The 18,930-nt window shown below is 39.7% G+C and overlaps 2 protein-coding genes across 6 annotated transcripts in view; one reads left to right on the plus strand and one right to left on the minus strand.

The window, feature by feature from the left end:
- The window catches only part of WDFY4 (WDFY family member 4), a 136,835-nt gene extending 127,983 nt beyond the window's left edge, over nt 1-8,852 (plus strand). For all 5 annotated transcript variants that reach the window (XM_090145167.1, XM_090145165.1, XM_031607713.2 and 2 more), the window contains 5 exons: nt 641-820; nt 4,071-4,253; nt 5,083-5,164; nt 7,355-7,466; nt 8,457-8,852. In XM_090145167.1, the coding sequence (XP_090001293.1) occupies nt 641-820; nt 4,071-4,253; nt 5,083-5,164; nt 7,355-7,466; nt 8,457-8,523 (624 nt within the window). In that variant the 3' untranslated portion in view covers nt 8,524-8,852. The remainder of the gene's footprint in view (nt 1-640; nt 821-4,070; nt 4,254-5,082; nt 5,165-7,354; nt 7,467-8,456) is intronic.
- Nucleotides 8,853-14,285: 5,433 nt separating this feature from the next.
- VSTM4 (V-set and transmembrane domain containing 4) overlaps nt 14,286-18,930 on the minus strand; it is a 33,983-nt gene continuing 29,338 nt past the window's right edge. The window contains exon 8 of the mRNA XM_031607716.2: nt 14,286-18,326. Within this exon, the coding sequence (XP_031463576.2) occupies nt 18,201-18,326 (126 nt within the window). The 3' untranslated portion in view covers nt 14,286-18,200. The remainder of the gene's footprint in view (nt 18,327-18,930) is intronic.

Consider the following 18,930-nt stretch of genomic DNA (forward strand, 5'->3'; position numbering starts at 1 on the left):
CCTAAAATGTAATTTACTTATATATTTGTTATAAAATTGTTTCAAGTTAAACTAGGTATTCTGTATGACTTTGAAACCTGGGAAACAGAAAAAAATGTGCTGGATTAATGATTGATGTGAGAGGAATTAGTGTATAGTTTTTAAAAGCAAAAATTCTCCTACAAGTGCTATTTTTATTCTGAACTAAAATTGGAAAAATGTTACTGCTTGTTCAGAAAAAGAGAAACATTTGATAAGTTTTATTTTAAAATGATTTCTAAATTTTGAAAAGTGATAATTCTCAAGTCCAAATTCTACTTGCTTTAGCCAGTCATGACTGAAATAAAAGGTGATGATTTGTTCCTGCACACAAACCACTGTGGTAGACTCAGAAATGTAAGCCAGTTCAGTTGTTCCACCTGAGTTACTGGGCAACTTAGATCATGTCATTTAATCTCTTTGGAGAGTGAACTTTCCTAAACTACAAATTGTAGGCAAGAATAATTCTGTAAGATACTTCAGGATTTTTGTTTCATATAATTTTCAGTTCTCTGAAAAGTGACTGGGTTGCTTGTTCTAGCTAAGTAAATGGCAGTAGGATTGTGGTTCCCTAATAATTCATAGCCACCCTCTGATTTGTTGGTTACTTTTCCCTCACTAGGCTTTGTATGGGCACTCTCAGGCAGTGACCTGCCTTGCTGCGTCTGTGACCTACAGTATCATTGTGAGTGGATCTGATGACAGAACCTGCATCATTTGGGACCTGAACCATCTGACGTACATAACCCAGCTTCCTGCCCACGGGGCGAGTCTCTCTTCTGTTGCCATCAACAATTCAACAGTAAGATCTTCATTTATCATCTTTCTTCTGATGCATCCGTGAAGATTTCATGATAACTTAATGGGTACTCTTCCCAACAGCAAAACATCCTGAGTCTGATACATTGATTTTTTTCTTTCTATTGAGATTGCTAATAGTGTTCTTAATGATGAGAGGGGAGCACTAAAAGCAACATCTTAGCCTGAGTAGCTAAGCAGAAGCATCTTTGGATAGGTAGGCAGCAGGATTAAAAATCTTTTAGTTTACAGAGCGTGAAGTATTGGATCTGGCTCACCCATAGCCTTGTTGCTTCCATTATCCATTAATTTCTCCTGACATTCATGCAACAGACCGAAGGCAGCTAATACCTGTTGGACCTCAGTCTGCCACTTCAGCTGACCACTTTCTTACACCCTTGCAGTGACAGTGTTTTCTTTTTGCTTTCCCTGATACCACCAGCTGAGCAGCATGCTGCTGATAGCAATGGCTGGATTTGCATTTACCAGCAGTGGAAAAAATCATATTGTGGTCTGGGCGTAGCTGCAACTGCATGCATGCTGATAGGAAAATATTCTGTGTTGGATTTGAACTGTAATCACTCCTGGTGTGATTTTTTTTCCAACCTTCTATCTCCCAAGAACGTTGCTTGTACATTAGTCTTTTATATCTTTTTAGTATACTAGAGCAGGGTTCCAGCTGCTCAGACAATTTGAGCTTGCATCTAGCACTGTGGCTTGTACCAAGAGAGGCAAAGTTATTTAATAGCAGTAAGACAAAGTAGACTTTCTCTACTTAACCTATGTCATATTAGAGTTCTACTTACCATACAGTCTGATGGCTAATGATTGAGCATGGGATTTAATTAGTCTGTTCAGTGTCAGCTCAGCACTCAGCCCCAGGGGTCTTGGTTAGCATTACATGGCTGTTGGCTTTGACCAGCCAACTCACAATACCTGGTGATCCCTTGAGATGGTAGCTAAAATTGTTCTAAGCATTCAGAAACAACTGGGTGGGCTGGCAAAAAAAAACATGGGCTTCAGACCTCAAGATAATGGAGTCCTCTTCATCTTACACATCAACTTACCATTAACTGTAGCTGTTTCAGCTGGTAGCTCTTTATCTGAGCTATCAAAAAACAGGATGGTCTGTTCCAGGAACATCGTGGTGACAGACCCAAAAGCAGTTCTCCAGCTTATTAGATTGTAAATGGTAAAACTGATTGGACATTAGACTGCAGAAAGGTTCATTTAAGAGAAAAACCTTGGGAAATTGTTTGAAACTTAAAGGAGAAAGCATAGCAGGATGTTTCATTTTGATATTTTTGTTTAAATTATATCTTTATATAGTGTAACGTGAAGATAGAAACAATGCTTACATTATGTTAAATATTTCAGTTGACACAGAATTAGGATTTTGGTAATGAAGTTTTTTTTCCTGAAAAATTCGAAGTGTTTTGAAACAAAGATTTGTAGGAAACAAATTTCAGAATATTGTGTACTCTCATGTTGATGAATTTGCTGAAATTTAATCTCTTTAATTACTGGTAATTCTGTGTTAAATATGCTATCTTTGTTTTATCTTCAGAATTCTGAAGAATTCTGCCCTCCAGTGTGATAAGTTTTATGCTCAAATCGGGCAGAGATGAAGTGCAGCATTAGTAGACTGGGTGGCCTGATCTAGTTGTGGATGTTCCTGTTCATTGCAGGGGAGCTGAACTAGATGATCTTTAAAGGTCCCTTCCAATTCTAATGGAATTCTATGATTCTAGTTGATTCTAGTTGATTTAAACCAGATGTGTACTGCTAGTTTTAAGGGCACACCAGCTATTCCCGGAATCACTGACTTTGCTGGTACTATTCTGTTTAACTGGTTCTTAGAATGCATCGAGGGTGGAAAGTTTGGGTGGAATTTCAGTTAGTGTCTTGATCAAAGGGCACTTTTGATAACGTTATTTAAAGCTACTGCACTGGCTTTTGGTTTTCTAAGTTACTTGCTCCAAGGGATTATGTGTGTATTTGCTCCTTATGTACGGTCATTGATAAGACCATGAACCTTCACTGAAAGAATAGAAAAAATATGGTTGCAAAGATGTTCTCTGCTTTGAATATGCAGCTCACTGAATGCTGAGCGGGGTATTGCTAGAATGCAAAGTAGTATAAAAATGCGATGACATTAAGCTCCCTGTGAGGGGCAGAGGAAGATTGTGAAATCACCAAAGGCTTCACAGCTAAGGAAGTAAACACTATGTCCTTATTTAACAGAACATTTATTTGTATATCAGTAAAATTTAAAAGCTCTAGTTCTGGCTCGGAATCTGCACTAGGTGCTGACTGTGTACAGTTGCTGTCCCTGGCAGTAGCTGGGGATCAGCTGGTGCTCTGCTGGGCTATGTGCTGACTGAAAGGTAAGGGCAACACATAGCAGTTAGCTTTCTGTACTCTTTTCTTTGTTTACCTCTTTTTCTATGATTCTTTGAATCCTTTGTCATGCTCAAAAATTGTCTTTCTTGACGGGCAAGGAGAGGATTCTTTTGATTTCCTGACATAAAGGTAACAGACTGTTATCTTGGTGTGGCCCACTATGCTGTAACCCTGCACAGTCTGCAGGCTGCCTGGCTGTGATGTGTGCCCAGGACTGCAGAATGGTATTGAGAACCTCCTTTTGGTCCTCCCCTGCCCAGCTGTAGGAAATGGATCTCAAGGTTGTATTTGTGTTTAGTATGAAACAAGGCATTGCTTTTTTCCCTTTTTCCTTTTTTTTTTTTTTTTTTGACACAGCATAGGTGATCTGTATCTGATGCGTCTGTGCATTTTTATCAACAGTTGGAGCTAAGATCGTTTTGGCAAGTCAAGAGCACAAAACTAGAAAAACAAGTGTTGAGGCTTGCCTACTTACAAGTATGTGAAGGAAAGATATGCTGGGACAGTTTTAATAAAAAGTGCCGAGTAATTAAATGCTTTAGAACCAGCAAGACTACAGGATGGTGGAAGTAGACTGGAGGGCGTGATGTTCTGTGGATATTTTATAGCCTCAAAGTATTTTGGAAAAGGAAGTGTCATTCAGAATATCACCCAGCATCTTTTATTTTATGAATGGGCATTGCAATTCTAGCCCAAGTTACTAAATGGTTTCTGTTGAATATGTGAAGGCCTCCCCACTTTGAACCAAAAGTTTACTGCTGATTTGCATCCTTCTAAATCCATTATCTCTGCCTTCCTGTGAGAAGAATGATTATAGGATCTTGAAAACATTGCCTTTTGTTTTGTTACAGGGTGATATTGCCTCCTGTGCTGGATCCTACCTCCACCTGTGGACAGTCAATGGCCAGCCTCTTGTGAGTGTCAACACCACCTGCAGCCCTAAGAGCTGTATTGCTTGCTGCTGCTTTGCTGAAGTGATGGACTGGGATACACGCAGCATTGTCATCACAGGAAGCACAGATGGATTGGTCAGGGTAGGTGGCCGGGGGCGAGAAAAGGGGAATCCTAATTCAGTGGAAACCTGAAAGGAGGGACAGAGCAACTAAAAGCCCGTGCCGCTTTCTCAACAGGGCAGCACAAAGGAAAAAAAAATGAAAACTGGAGTAAAAGACTTCCTTCTTAGCAGGTTGTGTCCTCCTCAATGAGGAGTGTCTGTCATCTGGGAAGAGTTTTGAAAAAACAATTTTCAACCTGATTTGTTTTTGAAAGCAAAAATGTTATTGCCCATCAGAAATATGCTTGTGTTTCTAGGAGAAACAGTTCCTCACAGGGAAAATGTTTTGCCTGGCACTTCTGTAGCACTTGCTAGTGGGTGGCAGTGCATTGCCTTAAAAAAAAAAAAATAAATCAGTATGCACTGCCTTTGTTTCATAAATGGAGACATAGATGTGGTGCTGGTAAGAAAGGCACTGAGATTCACTTTGGCATAAGTCAGTACTGCAGAACCCTTCGAGATCCATAGTTTCTGAGAGTTTGTTCACAGCTTAGTTTATTACATCATGTTCTCAGGAGCAGAAGTTCTTTTCTGATTCTGCCTCCAGTCTGGTGAGAGAGCTTCCTGGGTGACTGGGATCATGGCTACCGCCGTGTTTAGAAGCCCTGCCAGCTCCCTGCCTAACTTTCTCTAGTGTGACACACTATAACATAGTGGAGGGCAGAGAGAACCATGCCAAATCCTGCTCAGATCATAAAGTCCAATTTTCACCCCTTACTAGGAGGAAAACAGCCCTGTCTCCCATGTGATTGTTTTGTTATAATCTGTTGTGGTTTTTTCTTCTCCTTTTCCCCTCTTTGCTGACACAGCTGTGGAAGACTGAATACACCAGTGGGCAAGCTGCTGGCCTGAGCTCACAGCGAGGAACCGTGGGAGAGGCAAGCAGCCCAGGTATGACCACAGTGTGGGCTGTGAATTGCAGGGTGACTTCTTGCAGGCCTTGTTTTATTCTGAGAAAGAGGAGGGTGTGAGAGCACAGTGGTATGACTGGGAGGGTTCAGGCACTGATATAGTGTGACTGTAACCAGCAACAGTAGTGGGTAGTCACTGCCGTGCCTTAGAGGGACAGAACTGCCCTCAGCCACTGGTCTCGTAGTCAAATCTGATGTGGATGAAGCTGAGAGGTTCTTCATCTGTTCTGTTAAGCTTGACAGATCATCTTTCTGCATAAACCTATGAAACTAATGAACTATCCTAGCTTCATAAATCTCATTTTGTTAGTAAAACTGCTGATAGTCTGTACTAAAGTGTGCTGAGATGTCAGAGCAGGCAGGTTGTTGTCTCTGCTGCCTTAAATGACTTCAGAGTTCCTCCAAACCAGTTGGATTCCAGCAGCATGGTGCTGTATATTGAAAGCAATGCCAAGCTAAAGCTGCTGCCCTGCAGTTCTTGCAGAGCCAAGATGAACAAGGTGATAGTGCTATAGCACTGACTGGTATTAAAAACAACTCAGGCTCACTTTTCTGTTCTAACAAATGCTGGAACTGAAGCCTGCCAGGGAGCTTTACAGGCATGTCCTAATAGCACAGCTTGCTTCTGTTCACAACACATTTTATTAAAAAAAAAAAAAAAAAAAAAGTTGTATTGTTAACATGTATAATTTACGTCACTTGTTTGCTCTGAACCTTGTTAGACATTCTATATTGCTTCAGTTTTAGGGATGCAGTTTACATAAAGGTAGTTGTAGATGTAACATCTGCATAAAAAGATATTATGCAGTAATTGGGCATTACCACTGAGATCTTCAGAAGTGCTGTTTGTGGAACTTGGCATCTGAAGTACTTAGATTGAGATGCAAAAATATTTATAGGTACAGAGGCATATTGAAAATTCCAGACCAGATGCCCATCCTGCCTTTTGTTACATCTCTGAGAGTAGGTAGAGCCAGATGCTTCTAGAGAAGGAACAAGAACACTAAAGATGCCAGATGTGAGACAGTCTGCCTGCAGAAGCTGGGCTGGTTTGGTTTCACTGCAGTCTCTAATCAGAGATTGATGCAAATCAAAGAACAGGTTTTAACTCTTTCCAGAATCCTTGTAGCGTTCAGCAGTCACTTTGGAGATTCTTTTTCCATGTAGAAGCATCTAATTAATTTTAAGAATTTTCTAAACTCTTGTCCTTCACTCCCTGCGGTAGATATTTCCATGTTAGTTTTACTCAGATACAATTGCATAGTTTTTGTCTGTCAGTAAACTGAGATTTTTGCTATTAAAAAAATAAAATTAAAAAGGTAAACTTCTTAACCAGTTTTCTAAGCTAGGACTTAAAAGCTGCCCACGGGAGCACAGCAAGATACTTCTGTTCCTGCCTTTTTTAATGCAGGATCATAAAGGAAGACATGCTTTAACCAGGCATCTTTTGGTGTGTATGTACACACACCTGTTCTCGCACAAGTGTAAGGAAGCATGTCTCAGATGCATGCAGCAACAGCATTCCTTATTGAAGAGCTGAAGTGTGATCAGCACTGTGACATTCTCCCTTAAAGTATCCAGATGATTTCAGAATTATTTTAAATGGCCAAGTATTCCCACATCTCATTCTGTGCATTAAAGAAAATAAAATTAATACAAAACACAAGTCATTAAGAAGACTAAAGTAACTATGATTGAATTATGTTGTTATGTCTCTGTATGTGTGTGTGTGTATGTGAAATGTTCTCAGCATTTAATTATTGGCTCTGTTATGAGCAGATTTAGATAAGTTGATAATAACGGGGCTTTATGTAATTTCTTTTTACTAGGCAATTATGAGCTGTATTATATCCTGGCAGCAAGGTATTATGGGGCATCTTATTAAGCATAGAGCCAGTGAAAACTGATGAACAATTTTGCTGAACTAGGCATGCAATTTAGAAAGCAATAATACACAAATCCAATTTAGCACACAATTGATACAGCCACACGTCAGCACATGTAACTATCATAGCCACAAATTAAATTGGGATGGGCCTATTTTGCAACAGCACAGGCTGGGATTGAATATATTTGTTCTCAACAACCTGCTGACTGTAAATAATAACAATCCCTTCCATGCTGCCCCCTAGACACTTTCTAAATATTTATTTTTTAAACCAAACAACAGGTAACAAGTGTGGAAAACATCTTGTTCTCTTTCGGGAACTGAATCCTAGCCTTGCCTTGTCTGGGAAGCCAAGTAAGAACAGCCCAGCAGTCACAGCACTCGCTGTGTCCAGGTATGGTTCTGTCCTTTGCGTTGTTGCCTATGCCTGGCAGAGGTCAACGTGTCAGCCTCTGTCCTAAATTCTCAGGTTATTTTATTCTGAAGTTTGTGTTTTGTTTTTTGTTTTGTTTGTGAGTTTTGGTTGGGGTTTGCTTTTTAAATTTCATTCGAATTGCACTTTGCCAAATTCAGTCATTCTAGGAGCTGGTCTGGCTAGCAGCATTACAGGAAGGGTGTTGGGACTGGCAATAGGCAGAGGAGAAAGCCCAGAAGCAGCAGCAGCTTTTGAGCAGAATAGTTGGAAAGATTAGTGGATGCTATGCTGTCTCTGTACCACATCAAAAACACTGTCCGAGAAACAGTTGGAGATGCCATCTCCTCAAAAGAAATGTAATGTGGAAGTTTCTGGCTAAAGGATAACTTTGCAGTTAAACTCAGCTTGCACAGCCAGCAGTATTTCAGTTTACTCAATCCCTCTCCTGCAGTGTCATCTGGCTGTAATATTTGTTGCTATCTTCTACCCCATGATGTTGCAATGTTCTGTAAAACAGCTGCTCTCTTCATCTCCAGAAGTGCTGGCATTTTGATGGTTGCTAAAATGATCCCTATGTTTTCTATACTGAGAGCTAGAGCTCTTCGTGTGATGCTTATATGCATGGAAAGTGGGAAGGTGTTGCTGACTCTGCATGCAGCAAAGATTTCAATATGCTGACAAGTCTGAATTCTGAAGCTGCTCAGGTGATTTAGTTAACAATTACAGATTCTTTGGATCAGAGGAGGTTAAATGCGCCTGGTCTGGATTGATCATTACAAATAACCCTCTGAAATTCAGGAAAATGTGAATCTATTTCTAAGTTCAGTCTGTGCTCTAGTCTAGTTCATTGTTAACCTGAGAGATTACTTTCTACCCTGCCTGTTGCATTCTCCTAATTGCTGCACATAGAGGAGAAGGCCTTATCGTATTTGTTTCTTATTCTTAAACATTTTTTCTCTCTTTTTCAAGAAATTCCTCCAAACTTCTAGTTGGTGATGAATGGGGGAGAATCTGCTGCTGGTCTGTGGATGGGTAGGAAGAACTACTCAGGAACTCATGTTTTCAGCCTTTTGAATGGAGAGAAAAGAGCGTGAAGGAGTCAGAGACACCAGAAGCATATGGCTGGGGACTGAATCTCAAAGGAACTGTTGGACTGAGAGTGCAGTCAGCTCTTATTCAAATCAAATAATGGACTCCAAAGCTGTGGGAAAGACACTGACAGACATACAGATAATAAGAATTCATGGTATTTGTCCTTGGAAAACATCTGTATTTTAGATGTTATTTTAAATATTCAATTTGGCATAATATTTTGTTGTTCACAAATAATGGCTTGCAAATAAAGTATTCTTGATTTGTGCTGAAGAGCAGTGTAGCTTAGTAAAATGAACCAATTCTAATTTTACTATCATGAGATCAAAAACTACTGAATCTTCAAACTGTTGTTAACTGAATTTGTAGCAGAATCTTTGTTCTTACCAACGTACAAGTATTTTAATAGCTCTTCTTGCCATTCCTCTTTCCTGAATCTGCATGAAGAAAATGAACGTGCACCTTCAGAAAAGATATTTTGTTTGCAAAATGAAGGTAAGAACTCCTAGATCCTAGACTGACAGCAGTACCTTCATTCAAGGCAGCTATAAATAAGTTATGGAGCAGTTTTTATTTTGAAATTACTGACTTTTTTCTTTTCATCGTGATCTGACACAGCTGATCAACATTTTCTTTCTTTATTTTCCCCTCCTGCCTTCTTTCTTGGACATGTTGTGATGTTAGCTTGACTATCAGTATCACGTTTACTTCCATAATCATTCTGTGTGGTAGAAGTGGATTTTTGTATTGTAAGAAAGCTGAGGCCATAATATAACAAATACAAATGTGATTTATGTTCCTAGTCGAAATGAAGGAAGTGTGAAAAATCAAGCTCCTTAACATTTTGTTAATAAATTTGAAGGAGCTATATTAGTGATAATTGCCCCTTCCCCCTCACTTCTCCTGTCTTGCTTTGGTAAAGAGATTGTATGTCTTAGCTTATTAAGGGAAGGCCTGAGAAACCAGTTAGGCAGCGTGGCTTCCTGAACATCACAGACTGGATAAGGATGGAGCCTGGATGAATACAACAGACACTGTGTCCATGAAGATCTGTGTGTTCATATCAGCATACGTACCCTTGGACAGCTAGAGCCACAAGAGTTTCTTGATTTCCACTGCATTGATTGCTTAGCACTGCAGGAGAGAAGCCATGTGTGTGCTATGCTGAACAGCCAGAGGCCAAGGAACATGCTGTAAGAATTGCTGTATGTCATAATCTTGATGCTTAGAAACTTGCAAGCATCATTAGGAGGAATCAGGAGTAGATTTTACTGATCTTGCTTATACACCATCTTTTGTCTTCCTGTAGGGCAGTGCTTAGTTTACAGCTTGTCTTCTGAACTATATTGTCAAATGAGCAAGGTTTCTTATGGCAAACAACTTCCTGGCTTCCACAGTGTCAAGACAGATCCCTTTCCTCATGTTCTGCCTAACCTCCTAATGAGGTAATAGCCTATAGTAATTAATGATCAGCTCATGATGCAGGCATACAAGGAAGGTTGCTTTATGTCTACATAGATGGCCTCCCTGGTTATCTTTCCCAACCGCCCAAGTGCATGACATGATGACTCCAATACTAACCTTTCTGTGTTTAGGCCAAAATTCACCACCCTTATTTCAGATAACCCTCTTGTCATGCCCAGCTTTCCTGAGGACCTGAGAAAGATCAATTGCCAGAGAATTCAACAATTAGGTACACTCCTTTTTAAGTTTTCTCTCTCTCCCTGCATTCCTTAAAAGTAAGCTGTGATTTGGGTACACAGCAGGATTTGGACTCCTTTCAATTGTGAATTTAGCTTTGCTGAAACATCATAAAGGAAATTAAGAGCCACGGAAAAAGCTTGCTACCCATGCTTTCATTTACCTATTTTGAGGCATTTTGAGGGCTTCCTAATTATCTGCTCCCTTTTGTTTTCATCTAGCCAATAGCAGACATTCCTTTTTAAGAAAGAGAAGCTGGCTTCAGAAACTACTTTGCTGCCCACACAGTAACACTAATGGTACATGTGTCCTCTAGATAGCAACCTGGCTTTGTCAGACATGAGAAGAAGCCACTTGAAGGTGCAGATTAACTGTGCATGGATTTGGCAGGCTAATCTCCTTGAGCCTTACATTGTTTTTCTTACATCTTCAATGAGACATCAAGTTTTTTTGAATTACAGAACAAATCCTGTGTGTGTGTGTGTGTGTGTGTGTGTGTGAATGAATGGGAGTCATCAGGTTAAGAACAAAAGTCTTCGTGAACCAACCTTTTCTAATACTCAAGGATATTTAATCTGGGTGAATATAATAGTTTCTCTAATAGCTAATGGGATGTAGGGGTGGAAGATCTAGAATATGTTTTTGAAAATAAGCAGGTAGAGCAATTCCACAGCAAATGCTTTCAGCACAACTCCATTGCTGCTGTAAGTGGCATGATGCAGACATCACTAGAGTATTGTAATTATCTCAGAAGCAACTTTTGCAAGGAGGTAAGTAGCTTGGGGTGAGAATTACCTTTAAAAGAAATCCAATCCTATTAAAAGACAAAATGCAAAGTAAAGGTACAGTCTTAACTCTGCCCTTTAGGTAAACCAAGAAGTAAAATATAGAACAGCACAACATTTGTGACTTTAAAAACCAGCTTAATCTAATTGGGGACTATGAAACCTAAAATGCCTCAATTGCATTTATTTGGTTTTTGCACAGAAAATGCTGCCTCCTAGTTCTGGAATAGGAGTGTTGTAATTGTTACAGTGAGCACTGAATACCATCTGATTTCAGTTGGTTTCTATTGGCTAATAAATTTAGTGAAGCAGTATTTGCAGGGCTGCCTATGTACTGCAGATCCTTTGTATCTTCATGGTGAAAAAAAAAGTGTTTGTTCCAATATACTTTTGGAAAATCCATGCAAACCTATCTGCAATTCCCACAGGAAAGTTTCACATGATTGTCACTGTGTGCTAGTGCTTCCAGGTTTTTTTCATCCATGGATCTTGAAGCTTGTTACAATGAGGAATTGGTAAGCATATCATCTTATCAGGGTCTCATATCCCTGTCATGAGGGTAGTATTTGAGAACCATATGAGCTAAAATCATTAGTAGGGAGTCTGGAATCCAGAACCGATTGAGTTTCAAAAGTACATCAGGATCTTGGCAACCAGCAGTACATTTGTTGCAGTGAATACTGAACCAATGTAGGCCTTGCAATGGGAACAGCTGAGCCTGTGTTCAGTGATCACCTGATGTGTTTCATACACAAGAGTCTTGCTGGCCATGTGCATGCAGAGAACAAGGGTGAGCGTGCTAGATGATAGGCTGCAACTGAAGACGCTAGATGAGTCTCTCAATTGGAAAGAACATTGTGAGCCCTGCAAAAAGCCATCTCTGGTGAATACAGCAGCGATGTGAGAACTTAACCCTGTTTGAGGTCAGAAATTGTTTCCTTTTTTCAATTTGGGCAGAAGACTTTATGAACTTAATTTCTTCCTTGTACATCTGTTCTCTAGCCAGGAGGGACATGCAGGAATAATGCTTCCACACCTGCTCCAGTTTTGGTGGTCTGCTTAGCTCCCATGGGAGGTAGCACAGGAATTCAGCCACTGGAATGAACGGTGGGAGTGCTCTTTTAGCCCCTTATGAGTTCAGATCATTTTCCATGGTCTTCTCCCTGCAGCAATCTCCAATGATGAGACAGTAACATTACATCTCCTCTGCCAGTGTCTGTGTTTATACCCCCTGCCTTCTTATTTTATTGACACTACAGGAATAACCAAAATATGGTGCAAAGTGTAGTAATATAAGTTGCTGTCTTTGAATGTTGCAGTTGGTGAACAAGCAAAAGGCACTTATTTACTGACAGTGAGACCATGCACATTATAAACAAGGGATTCTGGTAGTTTTATTGAAATAACTGTGGTTGCTGCCAACCTAGGAGTTAGTTTGACTGAGAAGGTGAAAGGCTTATTTGCTCCACAACTTTTGCCTGTCTAACAGGCAGTCCTCTGCCTGTAATCTGATTTTTGTTGACTTTGATTGTGCAAGGACTCAGTTGCTGTCATAAGGAGTGTAGCATCACGTGGTGTTCCTGGTGGGTGTCTGTACGAAGCTCTGGACTGCTTTTGGCTCTTCAGAGCCCGATTATGAGCTAAATATATACTCCATGTTTGGGCTGTATATTTACAGGCCCTTCCCTGTGCAATGCTAGGTCTGTGATAAGTGGGAGGAGGCCCACTAGAAATCTACTCAAGCAGGTCTAATTGTACCAAATAGAACGGCTCAGTAGAGTGGAAAATAGTCCTCATATATCTACCCGAAGAAGATAATGACCTTTTAAATAACAGAAGCAATTTTATTTCAATACTCCAATTACTCTGAACTCTCAAATGTCAAAGTGCTGGGCACTTTCAAAATAACTTAATTTAGACATTTATAGCACTTAGACATTGCTAGTTTCTTATCTAACCTAATTATGGGTTGTACAGGAAATTGCAAAGCATCCCAATTAATGTTATTTTTTATAGTGAAACATGGAAGTGGCCTTTGCCATTTGCTGTCATCATGTGCACAATGATTTACTCATTTGGACTTTTGAGTTGGTTCCCTGGCAGGACAGAGCTCTTCTATTCTCTGATTGATCTTTGAAAGTAAGTGAGGAAGAAGTAGGGGTAGAAGTGAGTGTAGTTATGTTTGCCTGTGGGATTTGAAGGGCACAAATCTCAGTGAGAGCGGAGTGACTTTGCAAGACAGGATCATTTCAGGCATAGAGATGCCATATAGAATAATATCAGCTGGCTTGCAACCTTTCTGATCTGAGTACTTAGGCCAGGATTCTTCAGTTACCTCTCAGCTTTGGTATGAGTGCAGTGGAATGAGGCCTCATTTTTCCTGAAGATAATCCAAATGGATCTATGTTTAATTTCTCAGAGACGTGGAGCTGTAATTAGCTGTGTAATGTATCTGCTGTCAGATATGTCCAGTGCCAGCACAGAAGATGAAGTAAAAAAAAAAAAACAAAAAAAAAAAACAAAGAAGGTCTCATTTCATGAGGTTCTCTACGTACTGAGCCATAATGCACTGTTGTGTTCTCATTCACTTTCTTATTGTGAAATATTGCTGCTGGATTTTAACCAGAGTTCAAGAAGCATTTGGACAACTCTCAGAAATATGGCTTGAATTATGGGTGGTCCTGTGTGGAGCCAGGAGTTGGAGTATGTGATCTTTGTGCGCCCCTTTCAACTCAGGATACACTACAATTGTATGATTCTTTGGTATTTGATGTAGGAGAGTCCCAGGTTTTGCACAGCAGGGAGAAGTTTGACTGCCCTGGCTTGTGTTATTTACTGAAATAAAGAGCCTGTGCAGCTCTCAGCTAAAAGCATAACAAAGGCTTCATTTCTGACTGGGGCAGTCAAAGACTGAGAAGCTCAACTGAGGGTTGAGCAAAGAAAGCAACAATGCTGATGAGGAGCAAGAAAGTTAATATGGTGGCAGGAGAGGTAGGGTTCTTGCTCTACCTAATGTTGTTGCAGTCAGTAGAGCATGTTGCTTCATTTAGCCTCTGAGCAGAATGCTGCAATATGCAACAGCTGCCAATTTGCTGAAAGAGTTGAGGCAGCTCTGAGAGGGGATGTTTGAGATTCACAAGTTGGAGCAATGGCATGGAGTGATTATGGCTGTGAGAACAGAGGAGAGGAGAGGAACCCTATTGCTTTGAGTTTTTGAGAACAGGTGAGACCAGCCTGTACCACACTGGGTCAGGTTAAGTCAGGCTGAGTTAATCCAACCTTTAGATCAAACGATGGACTAGCTGGCATCTCACAATCACCTCCATCTTTATTTTATCCTTTCTGAGAGGAATAATTCAAACTTGGAGTCTTCAACTTATATGCACTTTTTCCATCTACTCTACCTCCCAAGTTGGGTAACAAAATTGAGACATACTAAATGTGGAACAAAGCATACCGAATGAAGATATTTTAGATTAGCGGAGGAAACTCAAAAGAACAACCATTATCTAGTAGAATTTAGGGATTATATGTTTCACGTTGGCAGTTTAGACTGTGACAGCCAAAATGATCATTGCACTATGATGTTGCTTACCAGTTTTGATTTGGAAAAGATCTCAAAGTAAATAAATAAATAATCAACAGACTGTGACCAATGTATAAAAGATCAAATAAAATTTCACCTGATCGGAGTCCATCTATGCCAGCAGAACTTGGCCAAACCCTGGCTAAGGATATAAGTTGTTTGAACTTCTTAAAGAAGAGAATTCCACTATTCTGTTACTGTTATTCTAAAACAAATAATTTGCTTGTAATTACAGAGATAATGACATTCCAACCACACCTACCATTAGAAAGTTGTAATAAAGAGTGATTAAAAACTCCCCTTCCTTGGGCTGCAAAATCAACCCCTACACAGCCTGCAACACTAATATGATTTACTCCTATTTGCTGGTGGAGGATTCTGGTAATAAAATTTAATGTGGGGGAACAAGGCACATTTAACCAAAGCTGTAAACATCTCTAATTCTGTTTACAGCTATAGGGTGCAGTACATTAACATTTAACAATCTGACACTAAATTGGACTGAAGCTAATAGAGCTGTATTTGTTAAAATTTCAGCACTGGGCCGTGTTTTACCAATGACAACAGAAGGAGTAACCAAAATCGTATGACTCAGCAGATTTCAACCGCTGTTTAATAGGGTCTTAAGAATCTTCATGGGAGCTCCTGTCGTAAAAAACAGTGGACCATATTCAGCTCTGCTGCTATTCTGCTTAAGCATGATGGAGTTAGGTCAGAGTGAATTCTACGTTGCATTTCCTACGTTAGAAGGAACTAAATCCAGTTTATTCTGTATTTCTACTAGGTTATACTCAATGAAAGTTTTTTCTCTGTAGAACTGAATTCCTTTGAAACATAAAGATGCACAATTACTTGCAAGAGGAAGGATGATGTTTTACTTTCTCCAGTAAAATGACTCGATACTAGTAAATCTGGGTGGATACTGTGTAAGAAGCAGCTTAGGAGATATCTGCTCATGAAGACAGGTGTTATCTAAGTAGTGTTTCCAGACTCTTCTTGCTCAGCTGTCAGGATTCTGCTGTGATTTACATCAGTCACAAATGGAAAACATTTAAAAATCATGGAATTTTCTGCAGAATGAAAAATTTGGTTCTCACCTACTGAGATCATCTTGTGTCTTGCATTTGGACAAATAATTATATTCATATTGTTCTCTAAAAGCAATAAATCCTACACAGACTGGGAGAAATTATCTCAACAAAAAAGGTAATTTATTTAGCTCAATTAACTATTATTTTGGGGAATTAGATATAAAACATAAACAAGAATATATATAGATATTAATACACAAAGAATGGTATTCATTAAAATACTGGGCATAAGCATACAGTAGAGGACTTGTCTGAACAATGGACATAATGGCCAGCTGAATATAAAAGCAATGTTTATATTACCAAACGTGTAGTTTTTGCAATTAAGTGACCAAATTAGTAATGTGCTAGGGTTGTAATTCTTTTGGAATTAAAAATACTAATAAGTCCTGTAACTTTCTAATGCTTTCCTTACAGCTCTCTTCTCTGAATATTCAGACTCTGGATGTTACAGAATGTATCCCTGAATGTTTAATGATTCTTTAAGCACCGGGTTTTTTTGGTCAATGAGCTGAAAGCTCATGAGAGAATAAAGAATGATGCCATGTTGTTTTGGTGGATGATTAAAGTCCTACAGTAATGAGAAGGTAAAACAAACATCCTTGACAGCTCATGAACCCAAACATAAAAAATGCAAATAATTACTAGCAATAAACCTATTAACAAAAGCAGGCTTTAGTTTGGAAAGAACCACTTCAGTGAGGAGCTAGGGGTGGGATTAGTACTGTACACAAAGGCCAGCCTGACAAATCTTGAATTCTTCTCTTATGAAAGAAGTTTTCAACTAGCATGGAAACGGGTGGCTGCATTTTACATTTACTCAACCTGTCTGCAAGGTAACGGTTTATGTATGACATATAATCTCTATCCCCATTCAAGAAAAGTTTAAAAACAGTTTATATGGACTTGTCATCCAAAGATTGCTCTTCTCTGTCGCATGGTCCTCCCTGAAGTGTTGCTATTGTCCTCTGCTCCCAAGTGCTAACAGTAGCAGCAACATGAGGTTTCCCAGCTGTGCTCTGAGCCCTGGCATGAACTTGCTGTGTCACTATAAGTGTCACTATAAAGATCTGACCAGTGAAGGAAGAAGGTACCTGAATCAACTTAAGAGTTTCAAAGCATGTGGCCCACCAGTGCTACTCAAAAACCCACATGCTGCTGAATGAATGCCCATCAGGGGGCTGCCTCTGCCTTATGCAGGCCTGGAGAACACCTGGCATGTGCTGAACATCAGATATCCAGGCCTGAGAGTGGGCTAAAGAACCCATGCTTTTATGTCCCTATTAACTCTGCAGTTACTCAAGGGTTAAAGCTTCCAACAGCAGAAAGGAGCTGGGTGTTCAACCCCAACCAAGAGTGGAGACAGAGCATTGCAAATTCAGGAGCTTGAAAACATCAGTCCTTTCACGACTGGCATGCCAGAGAATAACCAATTTTCACCAATGGATATCATAGGAAAAGGAAGAATCCCTTCTCAGCTAGCAAGAGGGGAAGCAAGAAGAACATTTTTGCAGCCCAGTTTCCCACCTTCCAAGCCATAGCCTTTCCAGAGAAACGACTCCAAGGTAAGTAAGCACGGTATTACAGAGTCTGCTCTGTGCTAAAGGAGATGATCTGTGATTTTCCTTTCACAGCAGAAACTTGCTAATAGGCCATGGGAGGAAACTTTTGCAGGTTTAGGAGCACCAGCCTACAGCAAGGCCAAAACCAGTGTCCTGGTTCTGTGGAAGTTTCATACAGTCAGCTTTTTCCGATTCTCAACCAGAACTATAAAAGCATCAAATCCTGCAAAATATTCCCAAGCTATAAATATTTTTCCTCAGATTGGTGTGGTTTAACAAGGAATGTTTCCTTTGGATTATTTTGAAGTGTTTGATTTGAAGTACATAAGTAAGGTACATAGAAAGGGAAGTTGGAAATACAGAAACCAAACTTTCTGATAACTACTATGAGCCGAGAGAAGGCAGAAGAAGTAATTCTAGATTTCCATTTTCTGTGGAAAAAAAAATTCAACTTTACTGAATTAATATTTTTCTAATGGGATGAACAGCAGAAATTTGATGAACTTCTGGTCAGTGATTCTTTCTCTGGTGGAGAGTTGATGTGCTCTGATCCTGCTGCTGGTATTTCTGAGGTGGCTCATGTTTGCAGCTGGACTTGTCACATTAGTGTCGAAGAAGGAATGAAGATCAGCACTGAAAATGCCCGAAGTGGAGCTTCATCCTCTGTAAAATGGAGGGGACAAACACTGCAAGGGTGTCTCTGGGATGTCACTTGTCAATCAGCTGCTTATTCTGTGATTACTTCCAACTACGTTTTGTTTAAAAGTCATATAGAAATACAAAAGCACATGAATGTCAATAAAAAAATATGGACATTTGTATGATCTTTATAAATAAACAGCACAGCAAGAATTAAATAGAACACAGACAAAGGACAGTTATACAGGCATGAACTGTTACAGCTTGTTCTCCTCAAAGAGTATCTGTGCGTAGACTGTCGTACTGGGAATGCCTTTGGCCTCCTGAATCGGCTTCATAAGTTCAAGTTCAGCATATGTTAAATTCTCCTCAGCGATTTTTGGCTAGGAGACAAACAACAAATTAGTTATAATTCCATTATCACTGAATGTACAAACCACTTTAAATATCCAATTGAATAGAGCGTATCTTTTCTCAAGGATGCTTGTTCTACTCTGCTGCCAACAAATTTACTCTGTACTAAATGTAGTTAACAGAGGAAATAAAAGTAACTTTTGTGCCTCATCAGTTATAGCCACAAACAAAGGAGTTGCTTTCAGATTGCATCTGAGCCTTGGATTTCAAGCGGGCTCCAGTTTGTCCGTGGAAAGTTAGTCTGTATTCCTCAGAAAAGAGTAAAGTGCAAAGACTCTGGTGTTCTCATGTTGAAGACTAAGAAGGACAATTTAAAAAAGTAGCCATGCAGTTTGTTGCAGTCACAAAACTATACCTCAGAGGAAAGTATCTCTGAGACAAGGGAAGGCTCTCCAGCTGCAAACTGAAAACTGACTCAAAATTCATAAAGTAAGGTACTTAAGCATTGTAATGGGGAAAAAAAAACATACACAAAAAAATGTTTTCCCAAACCAAGATTCCTTTACATTTCGGTTACTGCTATCTTGTCCCTTCTGACTTAATACAAATGATTCCTGTTTATTTAGAGGTGTT

This window comes from Phasianus colchicus, chromosome 8 (genome assembly GCF_987193195.1).
Source record: "Phasianus colchicus chromosome 8, bPhaCol1.hap1.1, whole genome shotgun sequence".
Classification (NCBI taxonomy): Eukaryota; Metazoa; Chordata; class Aves; order Galliformes; family Phasianidae; genus Phasianus; species Phasianus colchicus.